This window comes from Macrobrachium nipponense, chromosome 42 (assembly GCF_015104395.2).
Source record: "Macrobrachium nipponense isolate FS-2020 chromosome 42, ASM1510439v2, whole genome shotgun sequence".
Taxonomy (NCBI): domain Eukaryota; kingdom Metazoa; phylum Arthropoda; class Malacostraca; order Decapoda; family Palaemonidae; genus Macrobrachium; species Macrobrachium nipponense.
In genome coordinates, this window is record NC_061103.1 from 49146605 (window position 1) to 49174443 (window position 27839).

Consider the following 27839-nt stretch of genomic DNA (forward strand, 5'->3'; position numbering starts at 1 on the left):
TGCATTGGTTTGTTGTGCCCTTCCTCTGTCCTGTGTGTCATTCTCCTGTCTCTATATTTCTGGGTCTTCGTCTACTTTTATTTAGTCCTTCTTCCCATGCACTCTTCAGCCACTCGTCTTCAACTGGTTTTCAGATATTGCCTCAGTGCTCTGTTCTCGATGTTGACACAGTCCTCTATGCTTAGTAGTCCTCTCCCTCCTTCCTTTCCGTGTTATGTATAGTCTGTCCGTATTTGCTCTTAAGTGTAGTGCTTTGTGTATTGTCATATGTTTTCCTGGTTTTCTGATCTATGCTGCGGAGTTCGGCTCTTCGTCCATTCCACTATTTCCTGCGCTGTATCTGATTACTGGCACTGCCCCATGTGTTTATGGCTTTTATTTCATATTTCCTGATGTTGAGTTTTGACTTGAGTATTGCGTTGAGTCTCTGCATATATTCTTTCCTGATTGTGTCCTTCATTTCTTGGTGTTTTGGTTTATATCCCTCCTTCCATTATTCCCAGGTATTGTATCCTGTCTCATCAATGTGCTTGATGTTGCTCCCATCTGGTAGCTTTATCCCTTCAGTTCTCGTTACTTTGCCTTTTCGTATGTTGACCAAGGCGCATTTTTCTATTCCAAACAACATCCTGATGTCCCCAGATACATTCTGGATTAGGGTATCTATTTCCTTGATGCTCTTACCATACAGCTTGATGTCGTCCATGAACATCAGATGGTTGATTCTGTTGCCTCTTTTCTTGAGTTGGTACGCGCATCCATCTTCTGTAGTACTTTTATCATGGGAGTTATGGCTACTACCAAGAGTAAGTGGGGGACAGTGAGTCTCCCTGGAAGATCCCTCTCCTGATATTAACCTCTGCTAGTCTTATTCCAGAGCTTGTAAGTATTGTCTTCCAGTTGCGCATTGTATTTTTGAGGAAGCTGAAGGTGTTTTCCTCTGCCCCATATATTTTCAGGCATTCTATTAGCCTTGTGTGTGGTATCATGTCGAAGGCTTTCTTATAGTCTATCCATGCCATGCTTAGTTTGGTTTTCCTCTCCTACTGTTCTTCATTACCATTTTGTCTATCAGGAGCTGGTCTTTTGTGCCCCTACACTTCCTTCTGCAGCCTTTCTGTTGGTGGGGGATGGTGTTTGTCTCCTCTAGGTAATTGTATAGCCTTTCACTGATGATACCTGTTAGTAAACTTCCACATTATTGATAGGCAGGTGATAGGCCTGTAGTTACTGGCTATATTTCCCTACTCTTGTCTTTTTTGTACTAGGGATGTTCTTCCTGTGGTCATCCATTTGGGTGCATGGTGATTTGAGATACAATGCTGGAGTTGTTCTGCTATTCGTGGGTGTGGGGGGGAGGGCCTTGAAGTTTTTGAGCCAGTATCGATGGACTTCATCGGGACCTCGGGCTTTCCAATTAGGGCATTTTCTTTAGTTGGTGTCTGACTGTCTGTCATGATCTCTGTGAATTTGTTTTTGTACATGAACTCCCTGCCAGATATACTTAGCTTAGCTCTCTGACGTCACGACAGAAAATTCAAAAACTCGCGGCACACGCTACAGGTAGGTCAGGTGATCTACCTTACCCGCCGCTGGGAGGCGGATGTAAGAACCAGTCCCCCTTTCTTGTCAGATTATTTTCTGTCGCCGGCTGGACAACACCTGTTGTTCAGTCCTTACGATAGTTAAAATTCGTTCTCGTTGCCAACGATTTGGATTTTGGTGAAGTACCCTTTGTTTGTTGGCTTGGCATACGCTTTTTGGACTGTTTTTTTTATTTTTCTTTTGGATTTCTCTTACAATATCTATAATCATGGATGATTCTGAAGTTAAGAAACCTAGTTTATTTAGGGTTTGTTCAGTGAAGGAATGTTAAGTTAGGCTTCCTAAAGCTGCATTAGATCCTCACTCGTACGTACTCTTGTAGAGGGAATGAATGCTCTTTTATTAACCCTTGCCAAGAGTGTGAGAATTTGGATGAGGATGGTTGGAAGGCTCTTTCTTCTTATGTGAGAAAGTTAGAGAAGGATAGGGTGCGCAAGGCTTCTTCAAAGAGTTCTAGTAGATCGAGGTGAGTGAAGTTGACGCTGAGATCCTGTAGTAGAAGTAGTGCCTTCTCCGGTTTCAGCCCCTGCGCCCAGCTTTGAACCCGAAGATTCGTTTTCGGAAGTTGCTTCTGGGAGAGCCTCGATCAGGAGTAAGGAGAGCCTCGCTCGCTCTCGACAAGGTAAGATGATTATAGTGCAAGTGATCAGTGCAGTGCCCCTAGTGCAGTGGAGGGGTGCATCTGACCGGATCACTAACGCTTCCAGGCCTAGACCTCTTCCAGACTCCCAGACCCAGTGGAGGAGGAAAGTCGAAAGCCGCAGGAAGGTTAGGGGAGAACCCCCACCGGTCGTCAGGGCGTCCCCTCGGCAGTTCCTGTTGCTCGTTCCCAGGCTGCCTTGGATCGAACCAAGAAGGAGTTATTGCGCCAGTGCTTCTCGTCATCTTCGTCGCCTTCTCCTCAGCGTAGATGGAGCGCCTCGGAGTCGTCTCGCCATCTCAAGAGGCCCTGGAAGGCTCCTTGCGCCCTTCCTTCCAGCCCCAAATCCTTCGCGGTAAGAACCAGAAGTGGAACGCAAGAGAACCAAGATTTCGTCCGTTAACGCTTCTCCTGTTCGCTCTCGGACTTCGTCCCCTGTAGAGGAGTTTTAAGAGATCTCCTGCGCGTATCCTGGCGGGTCTGCAGCGCAGATTGCGGCTTTAGCGGAGTCTATTGCCGGGACTTCTCATCGCGGAAGGACTGCCTCACTTCCGTGAAGAAGTCTAAGAACGTTCCTTCGGCTAAATCTCCTCTGGCTAGAGAAGCTTTTGAGCCTGTTAGTAGGAGGTCAGAAGTGCAGGCTGGAACTCGGGATCTTTCTCCGAGTAGGCTCTCCTCTCTTCCCAGCAAGAGTTGTGAGCATGTCAGGCGTAAGGAGCCAGACAGGCTCTCTCCTCAGGATTTCTGCTCCTCTTCAGTTAGGCGTCAAGAGCTTGACAGACGTCAAGAGCCTCGTTTTCGTCAGGAGCAAAGGAAGAGTTCTTCGCCTGGTGGGCCACTCTCCTTTTGACGGACGCTCGGAGCCTAGTAGGCGTCAAGAGCCTAGTAGGCGCCAAGAGCCTAGTAGGCGCCAAGAGCCTTGTAGGCGGCAACGGAAGCTTTCTCCTCCGTTGGATCACTCCCGATTGGATAGGACGCCTCAGAGCCTTGTAAGCGCCGCGCTTCTGACAGGGAATCCTCTGTGGATTGTTTCTCTCCCCGTGGCAGGCGTAACGGAGGCCTGGGCAGGGATTTGGAGCCCAATAGGCACCAAGAGCCTGGCAGGCGTATTGAGGATGGCAGGCGCCAGGAGCCTAGCAGGCGCAGAGAGCCTGATAGGCGCTCTCCCTTATCCAGACGCTCTTCTGTGGAGTTAGAATCTGTTTCCGACAGACGAGCCTCCCCAGGCTTGTAGGAAGGCGCTCTCCTAGTAAGGCGCTCCCCAGTAGGCGCTCCCAATAGGCGCCTCCTAGGCAGGCAGATACCCCAAGTAGCAATCAATCTCCTGGAGGTGCTCTCAAAGGTAGGCAGCTCTCCTGTAGCCTCTCCAACTAGGCGCTCCCCTAGTAGGCTCTCTCCCTGGGAGGCGCTCTCAAAGTAGGACGCTCTCCTGGTAGGCGCTCTCCGGTACTATGGCGCTCTCCTGGTAGGCGCTCCCCGTGTAAGCGCTCTCCCAGTGGTTTTTTCTCCCAATAGGCGCTTGCATAGTAGGCGCTCTACGCCGAACAGGCGCTCTCCAAGGATTAGCTCTCCTCCGGGCAGTAGAGCTTCTAGACGTCATTCTTCGGAAGAATTTATTGGGGATTCGGAGGAAGATTTGCCCAAGGATGCTTCGGTTTCTTCGTATAAGAGACTGACAGACCTCCTCTTGCAAGATTTTGGGGAGTCTCTTTCGGCTGTTGCTCCTCCGTCTCCTCCGTCCTTATTTTCAACGACCAACTTAGGCCGGAATAAGAAGTCTTCAGTCGTTAAGATGGAAGCTACAGTGTCTATGAAGAAGGCTCTGAAGAACTTTGACGACTGGTTGGTTTCAAAAGAAGAGAAAGGCAAGACAGTTTTTTCTTTTCCCCCGTCCAAGCTGACGGGTAAGATGGGGTTCTGGTACGAGTCAGGAGAGCCCTTGGGTCTGACTCTTCCCTCTTCTGCAGACTCGGACTTCTCTTCGTTGGTTGATTCCGCACGTCGCTCGGCGCTGAATTCTGCGAAGACGACGTGGGGTATGAGCGAGTTGGATCACCTTCTGAAAGGAATGTTCCGAGTCTTAGAAGTTTTTAACTTTCTTGACTGGACCCTGGGAGTGTTGGCGAAGAGGACTCAAGAGCAAGACACTCTTTCGCCTGAAGACCTCCACGCAGTTCTGTCTTGTATGGACAAGGCAGTGAGAGACGGTTCCGGGGAAATTGCTTCACTTTTTGGTGCAGGAGTAGTAAAGAAGAGCGTTTCTGCTCTTTTCTTACCAAGGCGGTTTCTCACGCACAGAGATCTTCCTTGCTGTATTCACAAACTTTCCCCGACAACTCTTCCCCCCAAGAAGACTATTAATGATATCTCCAGCTCGTTATCAGCAAAGCGACACAGGATATGCTGGCTTGCTCTGCTAGAAATCCCGAAACACCTTCGTTTCAACAGAAGACGAAGAAGGAGGCTCAAAGTAGGCAAGAACCCTTTCGAGGAGGACCTTCGTCTCGCTCTTCTTCCTCCAGAGGTTCGAGACCGCCTAGAAGAGGAAGGACCTTCTCTCGGTCTATTAGGGCCAAGAAGTAGTTCGTGTGTCCTCCAGACAACTGTGGGTGCCAGACTTCTGAACTTTGCAGATGTCTGGGCACGAAAGGGGGCGGACAACTGGTCCCTCGCGATCATCAAGAGGGATACCTCATTCCCTTTATCGAGACCACCCTTGACCACCACTCCAAGGGCACTGGTGGCCAAATACAAAGTACCCACTAATGAATTCAAGCCCTCGCTCTTAGCGGTAGAGCTGATGTTAGAGAAAGAGGCAATAGAGATGGTTCAGGACCCTCTTTCAGCGGGGTTCTACAACCGTCTGTTCCTATTCCCAAGAACTCAGGAGGATGGAGACCGGTTCTGGACGTGAGCGCCCTGAATGTCTTGTGAAGAAGAGGAAGTTCGCTATGGAGACGACGTCATCAGTCTTAGCAGCTCTTCGTCCCGGAGACTGGATGGTGTCGCTGGACCTTCAGGACGCTTACTTCCATGTGCCGATCCATCCTTCTTCTCGCAAATTTCTCAGATTCATGTGGGAGGGAACGTTTTTCAGTTCAGGGCCCTATGCTTCGGCCTTTCCACGGTCCCCAAGTACACAGGACTGATGAAGAAACGTTGCCCAGTGGCTTCATCTCGAGGGGAGTGAGGATTTCCCTCTACTTGGACGATTGGCTTATCAGGGCCAAATCCAAGGAGAAATGTCTGGAGGACTTGTACGAGTGATGTTGGATCTAGCAGCTTCTCTGGGTTGCTAGTGAATTTCGAGAAGTCACAGCTAATCCCCAGTCAAGAAGCGTATCTATCTGGGGATTCTGATGGCTTCTCAGGTTTTTCGGGCGTATCCGTCCCCAGAGAGGATAACCCGAGGTTTGGAGAAGGTAGCAATCTTTCTAGAGAAAGATGTATGCACAGCGAGGAGTGGATGAGTCTGTTGGGGACACTCTCCTCGCTGGAGCAATTCGTTTCTCTAGGAAGGTTGCACCTCAGACCCCTACAGTTCTTCCTGACGAGGAACTGGGATCGAAAATCTCAAGGTCTGGACTTTGCGTTCAAGATTTCGCAAGAGATAAAGGAGGATCTACGTTGGTGGCTAGACCCTCTATTGTTCAAGGAAGGCCTTTCCTTGCAGGTTCGGAACCCCAACCTAGTGTTATATGCAGACGCTTCAGACATAGGTTGGGGACGGCTACTCTCGGGTCGAGAGAAGTGTCAGGCACCTGGATGGGGGATCAGGTGTCCTGGCACATCAACAAGAAGGAGCTAACAGCGGTTTGGTTAGCTCTCAAGACCTTCGAACCCCTCGTAAAAGGGAAATGTTCAGATCAACTCGGACAACACCACAGCCCTGGCTTACATTCGGAAACAGGGGGGGACTCACTCTTTCTTTCTGTACGAGACAGCGAGATCGCTCCTCCTGTGGTCAGAGGAAAGGAAGATAAGGGCTTCTCACTAGGTTCGTACAGGGAGAAAGAAACGTCAGAGCGGATCTGCTAAGCAGAAGGAATCAAGTCCTTCCCTCAGAGTGGACTCTGCACGCGGACGTATGCCAGGAGCTGTGGAGGACGTGGGGCAGGCCCCATCTCGATCTATTTGCGACCTCCAGGAATGCTGAGGATAGATCTATACTGCTCCCCTATTGCAGACCCAAGAGCAGTGGCAATAGATGCATTCCTGATGGATTGGAGGAATCTGGATCTTTACGCGTTCCCGCCTTTCAAGATTCTAGGGGAAACGTTAAGGAAGTTCGCAGCTTCAGAGGGAGCAAGGATGACTTTGATAGCTCCGTTCTGGCCCGCCCACGACTGGTTCACAGAGGTACTGGAATGGCTGGTGGATGTCCCAAGATCCCTACCACTAAGAGTCAATCTGCTCAAACAGCCCCACTTCTACAGGTTTCACAAAAAACCTCCCCGCTCTCAGTCTGACTGGATTCAGACTATCAAGAGTCTCGTCAGAGCTAAGGGCTTTTCGGCAAAGTCTGCAAGGGCTATTGCCAATGCACGTAGACCTTCCACATCTAGAGTCTACCAGTCGAAGTGGGATGTTTTTCGACGTTGGTGCAGGACTCATAAAGTTTCCTCCTCCAGTACCTCTGTGACTCAGATAGCAGATTTCCTTATCTTCCTGAGGGAAAAATGCGGGTTAGTTGTCTCCACCATCAAGGGATACAGGAGCATGCTTTCCTCAGTCTTTCGTCATAGAGGATTAAACATATCTGAGGACAAGGACCTCCATGATTTAATCAGATCGTTTGAAACGGTTAAAAGAACCTCCTCCTTAGTTCCTAGCTGGAATTTAGATGTCGTGCTGCTCTTCCTGAGGTCCTCAAGGTTCGAACCTCCCCATACTGCTTCGTTCAGAGACCTTTCGATGAAGACTCTTTTTCTCTGTGCGTTAGCGTCAGCGAAGAGGGTCAGCGAGCTGCAGGCTCTAGAAGGTGAGGTAGGTTTCCGAAGGAGGCTCCGCGGTTTGCCTCTTTCTTCCGGCTTTCCTAGCCCAAGAATGAAAAAACCCTTCTTCACCGTGGCCCAGGAGCTTCAAAATCAAAAGCTTATCCTCCTTAGTTGGGACAGAAGAGAGATCTCTTTGCCCGGTGAGAAGCCTGAAATTTTATCTTCAGAGGAAGAAAAGACTTGCTGCTAATGAAAGCAATCTCTGGTGCTCTGTAAGGGACCCCAGTAGGCCCTTATCTAAAAATGCACTCTCATTCTTTATCAGGAATATTATTAGAGAAGCACACACTTCTTGCAATCAGCAACAGTTTAGCCTTCTGAAAGTCAAGGCGCACGAAGTAGCGGCCATCGCGACGTCTTTGGCTTTCAAGAAGAATTTGTCATTACAAAACCTTATGAAGGCCACTTTTTGGAGGTGTGATCAGTCTTTTCCAATCACTACCTAAAGGGACGTATCGATTACGTATGAAAAGTGTTTTGGGCTAGGCCCTTACGTATCGGCGGATTCAGTGCTGGGGCAGGGAGCTGAAAACACATCCTTTTTAATCCTTTTCCCTGTTAGTTTTAAGTTTGAGTTTTTTTGGTTGTACGAAGGAGGTTGCAGGAGGCAACTCCTTCTTTCGTATACTAATGTTAGTATTGGTTAGTGATCGGTTGTGCTTGAGGCTCCTTGCAATTGGTAGTGATAGGCTCTGGCATGTAAGCGGGTGATCCCCATTGACCAGATCCTGCTTGGATTCTGCCAAGTAAGTGGACTCAGTTCCCATTGGTAGACCCAAAGAGTTCTTCAGCCATAGGTCACGCCCTCGCTGAGACTCTTTAGGCACGCAGAACTAATAGACAGTAACTATCAAGTCTTCTGCCTAAAATCAGGTTAAGAACCAGAGGTTTATATTTTTTATTCCTTTAACATGTGTTGTCCTCACTTTCTAAGTAAGAATGTGTCTCTTTCCCTCCACCAAGGGTGTCAATCAGCTAAGTATATATCTGGCAGGGAAGTTCATGTACAAAAATGATATTGTTAGTATACAATAAAGTTTTGTACATACTTACCTGGCAGATATATACGATTGATGGCCCGCCCAGCCTCCCCTCAGGAGACAGGTGGAAGAAAATAACCTGACAAGAAAGGGGGACTGGTTCTTACATCCGCCTCCCAGCGGCGTAAGGTAGATCACCTGACCTACCTGTAGCGTGTGCCGCGAGTTTTGAATTTTCTGTCGTGACGTCAGAGACCTAAGCTAAGTATATATCTGCAGGTAAGTATGTACAAAAACTTTTTGGTATACTAACAATATCATTTTATTCTCCCTGTTTCTTCTTCCTTGACTTCCTGGAGCCATGTTGCATGTTTGTTGTGTGATACCGGATTACTCCATATGTTTTCCCAGAGTCTCTTACTTGGTTCGGCTTCAGGAATTTGTTACTTGGTTGGCTTGTCTTCCCCTCTTAGTTGGCTGTATAGTCTTTTCTGGTTGATTCCGATAGTTGTTCTGTGGTATCCCTTATTCCTGTTCATGTACTGTTGGATCTTATGTGCTTTGGCCTTAAGCCTCTGTTTTACATCTTCTATTGTGTTGTAGTCCCCTCTCTGTTATTTTGTATTTTATTTTATTAATATTATTATTATTGTTATTATTATTATTATTATTATTATTATTATTATTATTATTATTATTATTGTTGTTGTTTTTTTTCTGTTTTTTCTTTTCAATTCATTGATGTTTGGAATTTATTTGATAGTAAGAAAGTTCTTGATGTGCTCCAAGTAAATTTGAGTTTTTAGTATAGTAGTAATAGTGGTAGTAGTAGTAGTAGTAGTAGTAGTAGTAGTAGTAGTAGTAGAAACTGAATGTGATTTACATGAATTTCATCTCAAATTGAGCCAAACTATTGTATGTCATAAGATAATGATTTGATCTGTTGCAATAGGTGGCTGGTGAAACTTATGGCTGGAGAGTGCTGAATAGCAAAGATATTTTTTATAACAAATTATAAGTGCATTGTACCTTGTGATATATAATATGGTCAGTAAACACCTTATTATGTCTCCCTGTATGGGGTTAGCAGTAACAATCTACCTCCTGTGGTGCTCTTTAGGCAGTACTGACGGTTCTCTGCAGCATCCCTTCTCACCTTAGCTACATTAACTGGACTTTGTAGCATGTTACATATGTTCCCACCTCTTTTCTTTCTTCTTGCTATCCATCATCTCTAAATTTTTCATTTTAATGGCAGTCCCCGGTTATCGGTGGTCTCGGTTAATGGCGATCCGGTTTCATGGTGCTTGTCTAGTGCCATGAAATTGACGATTTATGGCGCCAAAAGTGCCGAGTTTCGGTTATTGTCGCCGTAAGGTGCTGATAATAGAGTTACCATAAGTTGCCGACTTTAGGTTAACGGCAGTTTTCACTTATCAGCACCCTGCCCAGACAGAACCCCCGCCGATAATCGAGGACTGCCTGTATTGCAGTTTGGGTGTTCTCTCCCAGTTTCACCTTTAGCTCCAAGTACTTAATCTCATTGACTATCCAATTTTTTTTCTTTGTGTTCAAACACCGATCACCCTCTTTTTGCCGTCTTGAATATCAAGAAAAGATACCATTGCTGGGATTGGTGTTTGCAGTCAAAGCCTACTGTGGTGGTCCTGTGAACTATCCGAGAATGTTTGGATGTGAGTTGTATAAATGTTCTTTCTAGTCATATTGTTGCCTCAATTTCAGAACTGTGCAGAGATTTGGACCCACAGATGCCATAAGTGTTGTGTTTTTTTGGCAGGACATTGCTTTCTTACTGGCTTGCTCATCATTGTACAATTAAAGTGGCTATTGTTTACACTTAGTTATTGAGATGCTACGGGCTTAGGTTCAGGGAAAGCGGTAGACATTGGGTGCACTACTGATGTCAATAGGGAGGTGATGGATGACTATTGCAATTGATGACTATTGCAACAGTGAAATAGGTTGATATGTGCATTGAAAAAAGTTCCATTGACATTCTTCCTATGGATATCCAAATATACCCTTTATACTTTCTAAATACCACCATCTTTACAGCAAGCTTTGCATTACTTCAAAGAACAACTGGACTGCTGGTACATGACCCATTTCCATGGGGGAAACCAAGAATGTTGCAAAGCATGTTGAAGAATGTGAACAGCTAAAACATTTCTTATGAGTCGTTTTTGTGACCACTAAAGATTATTGAAAAGCAAGGACAAAACTAAGGCTGTAGGTGTGTTTGTGTGTCTTCATTATTTGCAAAAGCTCTTTCACTCTGGTTAGAAAAGTTAGGAAAATTTTCTGGTCAATATTTTCCCTAGAAACCTCAAATATTTAAAATGAAAGATTAGAAGTTGCAGATACATGATGGTTGCAGACAACCATTTTGCAAATGTACAGTATCAAAGTAGTCAGAAAGTAAGTCTCATACAGACTGTAGGGAGAGAGAAGATGAAGTCATGATATTTCGCCCCACACAAGGAAGAACCATAAGCCATACCATTTACCATGATAGAATTTGGCTGTCTTGGCAGGTTCAAAAGATTGAGTGTTTGGCCCCAGATTACATTCTGTGTTTCATGATAAGACATGTTCAATTGCATACCAAACTTTTCATTCCAAATATAATAGAATTTGTAAAGGACTCATCAATCCTTATGTAAAGACTTCATAAGAGCACTTTATTTCCAGTGCCAGGAGAGGACCACTGTTTTTAACCCTTAAAATTTATTTGCTTACAACCCTTACACCATCTTCAAAGTTTTTAAGTTAGTGAGCAAGATGATTAATGTCACTCTCTGTGTTTAAAATAGTGAGTGAGATGATTAATATCACCATGTGTGGTACTTGAACCATAAGAACCGTCTCAGGCAGCTGTATTTAGCTTCAGGGCTAAATACAGCTTACACTGATGTTGTAAGCCAAATGGAGCCTTCTGATGTGGAACCTTAATTAATGACCAAACAACATCATATCAATGTTGTTTATGAAAGAAGTATTTTGATTGATTTTAAGTGATGAGTGTTGCCGTGTTTGTACAGGCAGTCCCTGGTTATTGGCGGGCTTCAATTTCCAATGGATTAACAATAACCTAAAATCAGCGATTTGTTCATATACGGAACAAACCTTCGGTCTTAACATTAGGATTTACTAGCGCCAAGCTGGAAACCGGTAGAATTAAAATTAAACTTGTGAGATCGAGGGACTATTGGCATCTATACCAGGTCACGGGGCATGTATACCCAGAATGCCCTTGGCGTCCTGTGACCCACCAGTTATTTTCCTACCGCCTTTAAGATAGGACGTGTTTACTGTCTATCTGATTTAAAGCCGGTTTTCAGTTTGCCCGTTTTTATCCATTTCATTTTCATTTTTCTTATTACTTTTTCTTTCTCTGAGTGTGCTCAGTGTGAGTGTGATCGGTAATAGTGTATAAGTGGTAAGATGGAAATTTTCGCTTCACCATCGGGATCTTCTTAAGTTTCAAAGACGAGACAAAGGAAATGCCCTGGAGTCAGTGGCTTTCCGTGTTCAAGATTCCTAACTTCGGTGTTGACGGATCCTCATCCAACGTGTAGTAGGTGCAGGGAAAACGTATATACAATTACTAATCCATGTTTTTTGTCGGGGTTGGTCGGTGGAACAGTGGAAAAAGTTTTATGAGAAATCTTTGGATGACCAAGCCTTGCTGGCTTCTTTTATATCGCCAATAAACCAGACTGCTCCATATGTTTCGCCACCTGCTTTTGATTTGTCCCATACCCCTTCGGTTTCTCCTAGCGATTCGTTATCGAAAACTTCAGGAGGGGTTTTGGGTAATTTTATGCATAATATGTACGCTCCTTTGTTCGGCTCCCGAAGCGCACAGGATGGAAGGTACGTGGGCGGCGCTAGGCCTACCTCCTCCGGGGATTGACATGGTATTTGGATTGAAATAGGATTCCAAGGTGTTGTATGAATTGCCTTGTTCAAGTCATGCGGACTCTGTCTTACAACACGTAAATGCACGGATTGCAGGAAGAGATAATTCCTTAAGATCTAATAGATCATTTATATTTATTCCTCCTCCAATGATGAAACAAAGGAAATATTATACGACACCGACGGTCCCTTTGCCGTCTAGGCAAGTGAACCCTAATGTGGTAAGGTTAAGGCCTGGATTAACCTTAGATCAGGTTAAAATGGAGTGCCCTTCGATGAGTTACCAAGAGGCTGCTACGTTAGAAGCAACAGCTTCTTCTGTCTTTCAGACTGCTTCTTGGTTGGATCTTTGGTCGACAGCAGTTGCAAAGATTGCATCCTCAGAAGTGACGAGGAAGGCAGTGGATGAATCAATGTTCATTAGATTGCAACAATCAGGTGCCAAAGCAATTGCGTACTTGACAAATTTAAGTGCCAATGTTTGGGCAAATATCCTGTTAATGAGGAGAGATGCAGCATTGGCTACACTAAGCCGCACTGTTGATTTGGATTCCCTGTTAACGATGAGGAATGGGGATATCTTGGAGTTGCAATTGCTGTTTTCAGAGGTCATACTGGAAGAGGCTATAGATAGAAGAAGGATGGACACTAAACGATAGATTGGTACAGCAGGCAGTTAGGAAAACGTCTAACAGTCAAGCTACCTTTATGGAGGCAAGGCAGCAGTAAATACCTCGGAAGAAGACAGTGAGACATAACATCCCTAATAGAGCAACAAGACCCTCTTCCCCAAAGAGGTTAATTCATCGGCCCTTTCACAATAGAAACAACAGAGGAAGGGGATTAGGGGAAGAGGGAGAGGCTCAAGAAGGTAGGTTGGGCGCCTCTCATCACTCGGCCACACCAGTCGGGGGTTCCCTGGAAAATCACTGGAAGGTGTGGCAGGAACGGGGAGCAGAGCAGTGGGTGGTGGATGTTCTCAGGGTCGGGTATTTGATTCCATTCGAGGTAACCCCACCCCTGACAGAACAGCCATTACCTCACCTCGCTTATGCTCAGGAATCTCAGAAGGCCATTATTCTGCAAGAGGAAGTGAAGAAGATGATGGAAAAAGGGGCTGTGGAACAAGTATCCATTCTGTCAAAGGGCTTTTACAGCAGGATTTTCCTGGTACCCAAAGCCAACGGGGAGTGGAGGACAGTAATAGACCTGTCAACATTGAATCTGTTTATAAGAAAAACCAGTTTCAAAATGGAAACTCCAAAAACGGTTCTACAAGCAGTCAGGATCAAGGACTTTATGCTGACAATCGATCTGAAGGACGCATACTTTCAGATACCAGTCCATCAGTCTTCAAGGAAATTTCTCCGCTTCAGTCTTGCAGAGAAAGGTTTCGAGTTCAAAGTCCTGTGCTTCGGATTGACAACGTCTCCTCAAGTTTTTACAAGAGTGTTCACTCTCGTGTCGACATGGGCGCATGCTCAGGGGATCAGGCTAATAAGATATCTAGATGATTGGCTGATAGCAAAGTCCAGAGAGAAATTACTCAGGGATAGGGCGACCCTCCTGCAGTTTTGTCACAGTCTAGGTATTGTGATAAATCAGAAGAAGTCGCAGTTGGATCCAAGTCAACGTTTGGAGTATCTGGGAATGGTTATAGACACAATAAAAGCCAAAGTATTCCTGACAGACCAGAGAATAGAGAAATGCAAACAAATGGTGAATGCCTTTCTGGGAAAACAAACACAGCCAGCAAGGCAGTGGCAGGTAGTACTGGGAATCCTAACTTCCTTGGAGAAGCTAGTACCACAAGGGAGGCTACGCCTTCGATCTCTACAATGGAGGATGAAGGAGGTTTTTTTTTTACTTTTACGTAGGCTTTTTTTTTTTTTTTTTTTTTTTTTTACAGAATTTCAACTTCATTACCACTTTCAATCTGTTTTTCATCACTTGGTTCTTCCTTTTTGGTTTCAACTTTCTGTTTTTTATCACCTGGTTCTTCCTTTTTGCTTACTCCTGCTAATGCTGAAGGCCTCTTTAAAAAATAACTATCCAAGGAAGATTGCTTCTGCCTGCTTTTGACAATGTTCCTGAAACGACTCGGGCAAACTTCATCGAACTGCGCAAGCATACGACCTGTGTGAGCCTTTTCGGGGTGTCTTTTTTCTATGAACGATTGCACTTTATGAAAAGCGGCTAAGACCTCCTTAATTTCTGCCGTTGTCATAGGCTCCTCCTCTTCATCGCTGCTGCTGGAGAACTCCTCTTGAACGACGTTATGTTGCATGGCCTCCAACTCCTTCAGGTCATCCGTCGTAAGCTCCTCTTGGTGCTCCTCGAGAAGGTCGTTGTTGTCGTCCTCGTCGACGACCAGCCCATGGACTTGCCGAGTGCAACGATCTCGTCAAGATCTGGTCGCGAAACAGTTTCGGGATTGTCAACTGTTTCGGACTCAGCAGCACCAGCTTCGCCCACGTCGAATCCATCGAAGTCTCGGTCGGATATGGCATCAGGCCAGAGTTTCCTCCACGAGGAATTCAAGGTTCGCCTCGAAACCTCCTGTCAAGCTTGGTCGATGAGTCGGATGCATATGATGATGTCAAAATGCTCCTTCCAAAATTGACGCAAGTGAGGTTTGTGGTATCGGTGATGTCGAAACATCTTTTGAAAAGATGTTTCGTGTACAGCTTCTTAAAGTTTGCTATCACTTGCTGGTCCATGGGCTGGAGGAGAGGGGTGGTGTTGGGCGGAAGAAAAAGAATCTTAACAAAGGAATACTCCGCTAGGATATCTTCCTCGAGGCCAGGAAGGTGGGGAGGGGCATTGTCCAACGCCAGCAGACATTTCAGGGGGAGGCGCTTCTCTTGCAAAAAACTCTTCACAGTCGGGCCGAAACAGAGATTTACCCACTCTGTGAACAAAAGCCTTGTTACCCAGGCTTTTGCATTAGCCCTCCACATCACTGGAAGCTTCTCCTTCAACACTTTGTGGGCCTTGAAGGCTCGAGGAGTCTCGGAGTGATACACCAGTAGGGGCTTCACCTTGCAATCCCCACTGGCGTTGGAACAAAGTGCGAGCGTAAGCCTGTCTTTCATAGGCTTATGCCCGGGTAGCTTCTTCTCTTCCTCCGTGATGTACGTCCGACGAGGCATTTTTTTTCCAAAAAAGGCCAGTCTCATCACAGTTGAAAACCTGCTGAGAACTGTAGCCTGGTCATCACTCGTCGAAAGTCTTCTTAAATTTGCTTCGGCCGCTTTCGTGTCCGAGCTGGCAGCCTCCCCATGACGCACCACCGAATGGATGCCAGTCCGTTTACGGAATTTCTCGAACCAGCCATGCGAAGCCTTGAACTCTGGGGTTTGCGTTGAAGTCCCTTCCCCTCCGTCGTCTTCCGCCTGTGCAATCAAATCGCCGAAAATAGCACTGGCCTTGTGAGCGATTGCTGTCTCCGTTACTGTATCGCCAGCGATTTCTTTGTCTTTTATCCAGACGAGGAGCAGGCGTTCCATCTCGTTGTACACATGGCTCCTCTTGCTGGACAAAATAGTGATGCCCTTCGATGGTGTAGTTGCTTTGATGGCATCCTTCTGTTTAAGGATGGTGCCTATTGTCGACGGATTACGGCCGTATTCCTTTGCGATCACACTCAATCGCATACCAGCTTCGTACTTCTTTATGATCTCCATCTTTGTCTCCAAAGAGAGCATGCGCTTCTTTCCGTGAATTTCAACTTTCTTGGGACCCATGACTACGTTAATTTACGTAAAGTTACACAAATACGTAATAATACAGTCTTTGCACAACACGATAATATGTACTGCAACGAAATCACTAACGAATTTACGTTACTAAACGAAATCGTTGGAGCGAACGAATGCCGAATGCGTACGGTAAAGTTTCAGGTGCGAAGTGGCCGAGCTAAAGCACGCCAACACGTAGTACGTATGTATAGAAGATGCATGATGGGAGGGATGCTGTCCAATTAGTGAGAAGGATCTCATGGCTTGGCTAGCATCAGGAACCAATGGGAGAGCAGGAGGATGGTGGCGAGGTGGAGAGTCACGATAACTTAGAATGGCGGGCGTGCGGCGCGAGTTTTTGAAAATTGTTATGGGGCGAATCTCGGACTTTCAGGATCCTTTCGTATCTTGAAAACTTTCGTATGTAGAGCAGTTTAAATTTTTTCGTCTTTGCTTTCGTGACTTGGATTTTTTCGTAAGTTGAGCCTTTCGTATCTCGAGGTACTACGTATCTCCTCCGAGCGAGAGAGTTTTTGCAAAAAGCAGCAACTCAGATGGCAGGAAATATCAGGAAGGCATCTGCGGCAGTATACCAAGGAAAGTGGTCGGCATACTGTGATTGGTGTCGTAGAGGGAACTTGTCTCCACTGGGTACCACTATTCAGCAGTTAGCAGACTTTCTGGTATATCTCAAGACAGAAAGGCATATGTGTGTTTCTGCAGTGAAGGGGTACAGGGCTGCTCTAGCCTTAGTCTTACGAATGAAAGGTGTGGACATTTCGTCTTCATGGGAGTTGGCCATGCTGATGAAGAGCTTTGAACAGTCATGTCTGCCAAAGGAACTAAAAGCCCCAGATTGGGATCTGACCATGGTACTAAGTAGTCTGACAAAACCCCCCTATGAACCACTAAGGCAGTCCATAGATAGGAGCCTGACCCTGAAGACAGTCTTCTTATTGGCCCTAGCTTCAACCAAAAGGGTGGGGGAGCTACTTGGCCTGTCATATATCATAAAGCACTCGAGAGGTTGGAAGTCAAAGGCATTCGAGTTTGTTCCAGAATTCGTGGCCAAGACTCAAAACCTTACCTTCCTTGGTAGACTTTGTAGGCAATGACAAAGATGAGATGCTTCTGTGCCCTGTCAGTGTCATAAGAGAGTACTTAAGAAGGACAAGGCACCTCAGGCTGGGGTCCTGGAGGTTGTTCGTAAGTACAGGATAGAACAAGAAGGAAGTGTCCAGGCATACAATATCGTTTTGGCTAAGGGAGACAATCAGGAATGCCTACATGACAGAAGACGGGGTCAAATAGCCAGTAGAGGGCTAGAGCTCATGACATCAGAGGCTTGAGTGCTTCTTTGGCATTTAAGAAGAATAATTCGGTGGAGAGAATTCTGAAAGCTGGTGTTTGGAAACGCCAAACAACTTTCACTTCATTTTATTTAAGACGTTGCCCATAGATCCTTGGACACTTTTTCCTTGGGTCCAGTGGTGGTGGCCCAACAAGTGACATAGCTCATCCAGTACCCATGGCGGATCAGTTTGTGTCTAGTCTAAGATGAAGGTATGAAAGTAGAATGAATGGGATGACTGGTCTTTTTTCTTTACTACTTTCTTTCTACTCCTTTACCTACGGGCAGTATGAAGGAGAGTACCATCATATGCTGGAACGAACTAGATGCAGGTGAGGTGGTCAGCTATACTGTAAAGTTATCTTAGGGTATAGTATACTTTTCAGTAGCAACACACTCCTCTCGGTAATAGGGAAGAGAGGGGTGAGGGTGGATCCAGATGCAAGGGACAAGAGTGGTTTATGAGAAGGGAAGGTTCTCTGTTCCCCCATAATGTGTAAGCCATAGAATGGTATCAGCACCCAGTGAGGGAAACCAATAGATTTGCTTATATCTTTGGTTCTAGGTTCATTGTCCATTCTCTTGGAATTCCCCTAATATTTGGAAATGGATAAAGGTGGCAAACTCCCAGTCAGTTATAGAGACTTATCTCCCCCCAATAAGTAAGTTTATCCTAATGTTAAGACTGAAGGTTTGTTCCGTATATGAATAAATGACAAATTTGTAACTACTGTAATTTGTATTTTTCATAACTAACAAACCTGAGGTTTTAACAGGTAAAGGCCCACCTTGAACCACCCCTCTAGCAGTCTAAACTGGGTTAGAAATATAACTGGTGGGTCACAGGACACCAAGGGCATTCTGGGTATACATGCCCCGTGACCTGGTATAGATGCCAATAGTCCCTGGGATCTCACAGTTTTATTTTAATTCTACCGGTTTCCAGCTTGGCGCTAGTAAATCCTAATGTTAAGACCTCAGGTTTGTTAGTTATTGAAAAATACAAATTAGTTACAAATTTGTCATATTAGTGCCGATCCCTGGGTACCAGCATTGATAACTGGTGGTTGGTGCCATTAAGTGGGGATCTGCGCATATTGGCGCCGAAAATCCGGTTATCGTTGTCGCTAGACAAGCGTAGTAAAACCAGATTGCCGATAACTGAGGCAGCCGATAACCAGGGACTGCATGTATTAGCTATTAAAGGGAAGTGGAAACAGTCTCAAATGATACATTTGGGATTTTGTGTTGATTTCCCAGTATCTTTTGCGGCTTCAAGGCAGCAGTGGCTGAGAGACGCTTATTGTTTGTCATGAACAAGGTTGTAAATTGTGAAATGTAGTACAGCTTTCAAGTTTCCTACAACAAAGATTGTAGTGGTTTTCTTGTACATTAATATTTATCCAGACCCTGCTGTATATATAAATGCCAAAGAATTCCTTGTGTGATAGAAACTAGACTCCAGGCAATCCCTTTTGTTTGTATCTGAATGTTTGTAAGTTGAATGTTCTTAAGTTGGATGGTGTCTGTTAATCAGGTATAGAATTAGTAGATACAGAAGCAGCAGGGACAAAGACCAGTAAGAAGGCCTACAATATTTTTGATAACTGGTACTGTTGAATGCTTATGCTGGATTGAAGTTCAGGCAGGAAATCCACAAGATAGAATAGAGTGGAGGAACTAATTTCACATCCGATTTCCCAAAGAGAAACACATAAAAATCTGATGATGAGGGTGGTGATATATAAAAAGAAATTGCCATTCCTGTAGTTCAGTGTTCAACGAAGTTAATTTAAAAGAGGTTTGTGAAATGGATATTTGCATAATTTCACTTTCAAAGATTAGTCTGATATTTGTATTGTTGTGTAGTGATTCACATGTTCTTTTACCTTTCAGTACAGTATTTAATTTACTCCATGCTATTTTACAGATTCTACAAAATTAACTCCCTCTTTATATGAAAAAATTGATCGAGTTTTAGAAGCCAAAGTATCCCAGTTAGCTAGTGATATCGGAGAACAAATTAATAAAAAGTCTGCTGGGACCAGTTCTGATGGTGGTGGGACTGGTACCTTCCGTTATGTCTATCATAACCATATGAATTTAGCTACAAAATCCACAACACATGGAAGTGGGCAGTCGCTGCCTGCAGAAGTTATGAAAACAATAGTAGATATGCATATAGATATGAAGAAGTAAGTACAGTATTGGTTCCCTTTGTTGAATCAGTCACAGTCTTAATTTAGCCGTAATTTTTTTTTTCAGGAGAAACAAATAACCAATGATTCCTCTTCCTGAAAGTCAGTAGCATTTTATGAATAAGGAGCATACAGTTTTGTTGTATTTGAGTGTTGGATTATTGTTTTGGAAAAATATTAAACTAATAATGACCCAAGTGTTAATGTGAAGCACAAACCATTACTTTATTATAGCCTATTATTTTTTCAGTATTGCAAATGAGTGGCAACATTTTTTTCATATTAATGGAAGAAGCTCCTGCTGGATGTAGCTACCCAGCAGTTTGGTGCCTCTTTGGGGAAAATCTGTGATGGGACAACCATGTGTGAGTTCTGTGAGAGGCTTTGCTTCCTTGCCATTGTAACTTACACTTCTAACCTGGATGTGAATGTGAGGAGTTTCCAGAGTCTTTTGGGACAGTTCTGACTGCTTTTGCAGAGAATTATGCATTTTCTGTGGGGAGCGCTGTATGATTGGTATCCTATGGCCTGAAGAGTAGTATTGGCAGGCTCAAACACTTCACTCCCCAATGTCACCTTGCTGTTACATTCCTTTTGTCATGATCTCATCGAAGAATCTGTTGTAATGAAACTCGTAGTGAGCCTGTCAACTGTAACTGTACTGTACCTACCCTGCTGGGTAAGTTAGAACCAGTGAAACAGTCTTGGAAGAGTTCTACTTTTTGTGCTCAAGAAGCTCCAGCATGACTCGAAGTGTTACAAGCCTCCAGTTGTCCCCAAAGGGTTTACCAGCAACAGAACAGAAGCGAGGGGAAACAATGACAACAGCAACTTCCTTTTCATGGAAGACGGAGATGCGCATGTCAAAGGAATGAAAAGCAGAGTGGAATGCCCCCTGGGGGCAAGGGAAGAGATCGAGCCTGATAGGGGTTTGTAAGTTAGGGGTATTTTTCCACAACACCACATGCAGCAGTGGACGTCTTCCCCTTGGGGACACAGCATCCTCTCCAATGGGCTGGGTTACCAGTATTTAGTTCCATCCCCCACCCCTCAAAGGATTTTTTTTCAACAACCAAACTTCTCACTGGAGAGGTATATCCAAAATGCCCCCCTAAAGAGAACCACAGAGAAAGACATCCTCGTTTGTCACCAGGCATACTTCTTCATCATTCTCCCAAAGATGGATTTTTCAAAAGGGAGAGTGATCATTCACTCGTCAAAGCTGAACAAGCACAGTGTGTGCTAAGTTTCAGATGACAACTGTTGTTTGAGTGTGTTTGTTCATTCTTTGTGGGACCTGGATCATCTTTGTCTGTCTGGAAGAACAATACTTGGATGTCCCTATTACCATTCCCCTCTGCCCCTTTCTTGGGTTCCAGATAGGGAGAGACACATTCAGGGTCACACTCTTTAGCTTAAATGTTCCCTTGTTTGCAGGGATAACCAGAGAGGAGTGCTTATGAAACTCACAAGTGGTAATCAAGACTCCAGTCAAAAGGTTTCCAGATCAACTGGGACAATCCTGCTTCACACACACACACATATAGGCATTTTGTGTGGGTGGAACTGCACTGGGATACACTTATGTGCAGTTGTCCCTTCCAAGATAAGACTGCCCAGAATAAGACTTTAACAACAATAGTTTTGAAAGCCTTATTAATGAATCCTGGGCCTGTTATGGTTTGTGTCTGTGGTGGATCCAATCTTCAAACTGTGAATGAAGGACATGAACAAAGTCTGGCTCTTATATGCTTGGAAAAAGCTTTTTGGCTGTTTCCATCAGCAAAATTGGTTGGTTGGGAAGATACTCCATCCATTGACTGGAAGGTTCTCTTGCCAAACAGGTCAATCTGAGTCCCATGGCAATACAGTTTAGTTATAAACATGGATGCTTCCTTCGCAGGTTGGGATGACACTGGGACGATTGCTAGATAGCTGTGAGATGGTTTTAAAGGGGTGACACATTTTGTTGGATTTCTCAGTGCAGTCATGCTTTATCCTATGGATGGCTCAGAGAAGGCAGTGGCCCTTATCAACAGTCCACCTCACAGGGTTGCTCATTGTGAATCCAGATTCCTGTGAAGGCAGACTGCAGCTTTGACACAGTGGATGTTGGGGAAACAAGTGATTGTCAACCTGCGTCCATATCCGGAACTGAAACTGTTTTCTACATGGAAAAGCCATCAACTTTCACTGTTTGTGTCTCCAGACTTGACATTGTCCAGATTTTGAAGGTTGTGAACAAACTGCTAACCTGCAGTGAAACTGCCAACTTAGTGGGCCTAAATTAGCCAAACTGTCATTGGTTTGTTCTGCTAAAATAGAGAATAAGGAATTAATCCCATTGCCATCTGTTCTATCCCAGACTAGAAGGGAAAGTCATCTATGCATCCTTCTTTCTGAGTGCTGACCTACAGTTGTTCATTCTCTAAATCTAGTGCACTGTGAAGGTTGTTTATCTAATATCTAATATCTGTTGATTAGCAGATTTCCCACCCCATCCTCCCCTTCAGGTGGATGGGACTTTGCTGAATGAGCCTGAAGCATTATCTATTCCAAGTGTAACTTTTGACTTGCATCTTACTTTTGAGAAACATCTAATGAAAGTTTCAGCAAATTCCACAAAAAATTTAGGTATTGTTCATATTGCCTCATACATTTATAACTGATTCCACACGAAATTTAGGTATTGTTCATATGGCCTCATACATTTATAACTGATAAAATCAATGCAACCTGTTTTAGGTCTTTTGTACTTCCTTTACTGGAATACTGTTTTCCAGTGTGGATGTCCTCTTCTGCCAGAGATTTATCTATTTTAGATAGAGTGGTTGGTGGTGTTAGGTTTCTGTTTCTTAACAGTAGCAGTTAGATTGTGGAACAGCCTGCCAGAGGATGTGATGCAGTTGGAACTTCAGCAGTTCAAGCAAAAACGCAATGCATTATTGTCCCAATGCTATTTTGCTTGCATTTTAATACATTTTTATCTACAGTCAACCCCCACGACTCACCTATTTGCAAATTTATTATGGAACATATGTATACTCATTATTTGCCAAAAATTCGCCTATTCATGGTATTTTTCACAGCAAAATATTCACAAATTACTGTATTTTCATGATATGTTTGCCTTTTGTGATAAAACCATTAAAATACAAATGTGTAAGCATTTTTAGAGGGTATTTTTGTGTTTGAATGAAGTATTTGTGAATTTCAGCTGTTCGGGGGGGCGTGTGGTACCCATCCCCCACAAATAAGGGCGTCCACTGTATTTATCTGTTTATTTTTTCTTTTTGATAAGTGGTGTCTGTTCTTTCTTCATTTCCATTTACTTCCTCTTTCATCTTTCATCTTCCTAATGATCACCACATTCTTTGGAAGCTTGTTCCGTATGAATATGTTTCATGTACTGAATAATAATATTACTAGATACCATGCACAGAGGCTACTGACTTTATTGAAGTCTTTAGCTCCCTCTTCTAGTCCATTGCACTGCAAAAACTTACTGTTGCAAGGGCTCCTATTACCTGGTCCTTCTTTGACTTCTGTGATCTCTTCAGTTAAGTGGTTCCAATACAACCATAACCTGTATGCACTGAAGAGCACCTCATGACCACTTTGGTGTTAGGAGCCCTGATCAGTGAACTTGGATCTTTGAGATGGGGATGATGCTGCATTACCTGCATGCATAACTATAACTTGCTGTTGTCACCTGGACTATCATTCAGGAGCAAAATTGAAGACCCGTTGAAGAATAAATATTGTTCTCCTTCAGGAACTCGGTATTATAGATATGTTGTAATTTTTCACTTGTTGGTATTTTAACATACTTTTGAAGACATTACAAGGCAAAAGTATTTATAAAGAAAAATGTGTATGAATGCTGACAGGTATAAAATGAGTGTGCTCCACTTACATATCAAGAGGATAACTACTTCCAGTGACACTACTGGTCTCACTGCCTCCCATAGGTTGAGTGGTTTTGCTGCCTTTGTGCTTGCTCCGGGTTGCCCTCCTGCCCCATTCTTTTGTAGCTTTTTCACTCCAAGACTTACTCCTTCTCTGTCCCCTGCTGCTTCCAAAGCTCTCCAGTATCCAATCACATATCTGCAGCTAGCCAAACCAGTGACTCAGATTTTGATCCTGCCACACCGATTAACTTTCACACCATTCCAACCAAGCATTGAAGCAATCTTTCCACTTGCCCTTCTGCTTCAGACCCCAGCTGATTTTGAGGATTTAGTGGCTTTGCAAAATGTAGGCTTACTTTGGCCATAAGTGGTTTAATAGATTCTCTTCCATTATGTGGTTCTTATCATCATTATATGGAGGGATTATCCTCGTACCCAGCCCAGCTCTTGCCGCTTGTGGTCAGGTTCTTGGTGCTGGCAGTGATCCTCAGTCATCATATACTGCTTACTGCTGCCCTGCTGCTGTCTCTATCTGGTCATCATGGTTTTAACTTTAACTCTTGCAGCTTATCAAACTGATCTGAGCTCATGATACTGCAAGTCCCTGCAGAGAATGATGTTCAGGATAATTCCAGGACTCTTCGAATAAGCTTCATGGTAATACCCTGGCGGAGGATTATCAAAGTTAGCCTTCAACTTTTAGTGAGTCCTTGTTTGTTTGCTCAGCAGAAATGTCTCAATGCTGCAACATGAAATGTTTGCCTTAACTTTATTTTATTTTTTTTATTCATCTGGTAGTAGAGGAGGTTTGCCACTCCTCCAGTGTGATTATTAATGCTAATATTACCCCTCTGGTTTCATCATGGGTGGTATCCAGACCTTTTATCAAAGCCTCAATGTCTTGAACCTTCATGTCTGAAGATTACCAGTACTAACTAGCACAGAATTTTCATTGAAGGGTGATGTGGTCTTCATAAATACTGGGAAGAGATCCATTTTGATTTTAAGACAAGCTCTGTTTTTCCTCTTTCTGTTGCTGCCTCCTCTTCTGCTCTCCTGCCTCAGAAAGGATACAGCACAAGGGACTTTTCATCTAGCAACCTTGCAGCCATGCCACGTGGGGCCACCATGTAGCATCTTCACAGCCCATAAGACATTCCAGCAGAATAGCGAATAGAGGTACAAACATTATCAATGGAATTACCTAGTTGGGCTGTTGGGTGCTTCCTTCCTTTGCATTCTTCATTGTGTAATTGTACTACCAGACACTTGTCCTGCTCAGAAGTTTACTTTGACAAATTTTTAATCATGATGTTCACTTGACTGAGGATGAACCTAACACCGGGTTCAAAAGCTATTGATAATTATAAAGAGCCATCAACTGTCAACACAGCTATACTATTATTGTGGACCTGCAACCATTATCATAATTTTCAACACGGAAAACTGTGCCCACTGATCTGAATGCTGGTTCTTGGAGATGTCAGGCATAAATCTGTTGCATTCATTTTTGAACCTGTGGCAGCAGCAGAACAAGTTTTAGCCATTTGAGAGATGGATGTGTGTGTGTTTGTGTGTGTAAGCTTTATGATATTCATCATATATATCAGCTTAACTGATTTTCTTTTTCCTCCCAGATCTGGCATAGAATTCGGGGCTTATTCAGAACTAATGGATGGCTAAGTGCACATGAATTACATTGACAAGATAGCCAAAATACAACCCATTTCTTTCACAGTAACCCATTTCTTTACAGTAAACCTTCATATTGGTGGGGGATGGGTAGCAGACCCCCATCCTTCTACGAATAGCTAAAATCTGAGATAGTTTGTAATAAGTCTACGGGAAATTAGATCTTTGTATACCTATGACAAAATCCTGGAAAAGAAAATGCTGAGCAGCATCATGTACAGTAGTACCTCGAGATACGAAAGGCTCAACTTACGAAAACTGGAGATACGAAAGCCAATGCGAAAATTTTTACTGCTCTACATACGAAAAGTTTTCAAGATACGAAAGGTTTCTGAAAGTCCGAGATTCGCCCTGATAACAATTTTGAAACTCGCGCCGCGCGCCGCCATCTTAGTACTAGTAGACTCGCCACCATCCTCCTGCTCTCCCATTGGGTTCCTGATGCTAGCCAAGCCATGAAATCGTCCTTCTTCCTATTGGAAACAGCATCCCTCCCATCATGCATCTTATATGTATACGTGGTGGCGTACCTATCTCGGCCTCTTCGTACCAACATCTCTATCGTACGCACACGGCATTCGTTCGGTCCAACGATTTCGTTTATTAACGTAAATTCGTTAATGATTTCGTTGCAGTATACTATCGTGTTGTGCGGAAACTTTATTGTGTTACTTATACGTAAATTACGTACAAGATAACGTAGTCATGGGTCCCAAGAAAGTTGAAATTCACGGAAAGAAGCGCATGCTCTCTTTGGAGACAAAGATGGAGATCATCAAGAAGTACGAAGCTGGTATGCGATTGAGAGTGATCGCAAAGGAATATGGCTGTAATCCGTCGACAATAGGCACCATCCTTAAACAGAAGGATGCCATCAAAGCAGCTACACCGTCGAAGGGCATCACTATTTTGTCCAGCAAGAGGACCCACGTGCACGATGAGATGGAACGGCTACTCCTCGTATGGATAAAAGACAAAGAAATCGCTGGCGATACGGTAATGGAGACAGCTATCGCCCGCAAGGCCAGCGCTATTTTCGGCGATTTGATTGTGCAGGCGGAAGACGACGGAGGGGAAGGGACATCAACGCAAACCCCAGAGTTCAAGGCTTCGCATGGCTGGTTCGAGAAATTTCGTAAACGAACTGGCATCCATTCGGTGGTGCGTCATGGGGAGGCTGCCAGCTCGGACACGAAAGCGGCCGAAGCTTTTATTAAGACGTTCGACGAGATGATGACCAAGGAAGGCTACAGTTCTCAGCAAGTCTTTAATTGTGATGAGACTGGCCTTTTTTGGAAAAAAATGCCTCGTCGGACGTACATCACGGAGGAAGAGAAGAAGCTACCCGGGCATAAGCCTATGAAAGACAGGCTTACGCTCGCACTTTGTTCAAACGCCAGTGGGGATTGCAAGGTGAAGCCCCTACTGGTGTATCATTCCGAGACTCCTCGAACCTCCAAGGCCCACAAAGTGCTGAAGGAGAAGCTTCCAGTGATGTGGAGGGCTAATGCAAAAGCCTGGTTAACGAGGCTTTTGTTCATCGAGTGGGTAAATCTGTGTTTCGGCCCGACAGTGAAGAAATTTTTGGAAGAGAAGCGCCTCCCCCTGAAATGTCTGCTGGTGTTGGACAATGCCCCTCCCCACCCTCCTGGCCTCGAGGAAAATATCCTAGCGGAGTATTCCTTCGTCAAGATTCTTTTTCTTCCGCCCAACACCACCCCTCTCCTCCAGCCCATGGACCAGCAAGTGATAGCGAACTTTAAGAAGCTGTACACGAAACATTTTTTCAAGAGATGTTTCGACATCACCGATACCACAAACCTCACCTTGCGTCAATTTTGGAAGGAGCATTTTGACATCGTCATATGCATCCGACTCATCGACCAGCATGGCAGGAGGTTCGAGGCGAACCTTTGAATTCCTCGTGGAGGAAACTCTGGCCTGATGCCGTATCCACCCGAGACTTCGAGGGATTCGACGTGGGCGAAGCTGGTGCTGCAGAGTCAGAAACAGTTGACGATCCCGAAACTGTTTTGGAACCAGATCTTGACGAGATCGTTGCACTCGGCAAGTCCATGGGGCTGGTCGTCGACGAGGATGACATCAACGACCTTCTCGAGGAGCACCAAGAGGAGCTTACGACGGATGACCTGAAGGAGTTGGAGGCCATGCAACATAGCGTCGTTCAAGAGGAGTTCTCTAGCAGCGACGAGGAAGAGGAGGAGGAGCCTATGACAACGGCAGAAATTAATGTTCCAGGCGCTTTTCATAAAGTGCAATCGTTTATCGAAAAAAGACACCCCGAAAAGGCTCACAGGTCGTATGCTTGCGCAGTTTGATGACGTTTTGCCTGAGTCGTTTCAGGAAACATTGTGAAAAGTAGGCAGAAAGCAATCTTCCTTGGATCGTTATTTTTTTAAAGAGGCCTTCAGCATTAGCAGGAGTAAGCAAAAAGGAAGAACCAAGAATAAAAAACAGAAAGTTGAAAGCAAAAAGGAAGAACCAAGTGATGAAAACAGAATGTTGAAAAGTGGTGATGAAGTTTGAAAGTCTGTAAAAAAAAAAAAAAAAAAAAAAAAAAAAAAAAAAAAAAAAAAAAAAAAAAAAAAAGAAAAAAAAAAAAAAAAAAACCTACGTAAAAATAAGTATTAAAATAATAAAAAAGAAGAAAAAAATTTTTAATTTGTAAACTTTGTTAAGTTAAGTGTTACAGTTTTGTTAATGTGTTTTGTAAATTTTAGTTTTATAGTTTTCCTTTTTTTATGTGTTTTTCGTAAAGTTAA

General features: G+C 44.2%; 1 protein-coding gene across 1 annotated transcript in view; it reads left to right on the forward strand.

Annotated features, from left to right (window-relative positions):
• LOC135213373 (vacuolar fusion protein CCZ1 homolog) overlaps positions 1–27839 on the forward strand; it is a 221391-nt gene that overhangs the window by 128824 nt on the left and 64728 nt on the right. Inside the window, exon 8 of the mRNA XM_064247352.1 lies at positions 19186–19450. Coding sequence (XP_064103422.1) covers positions 19186–19450 — 265 coding nt within the window. The remainder of the gene's footprint in view (positions 1–19185; positions 19451–27839) is intronic.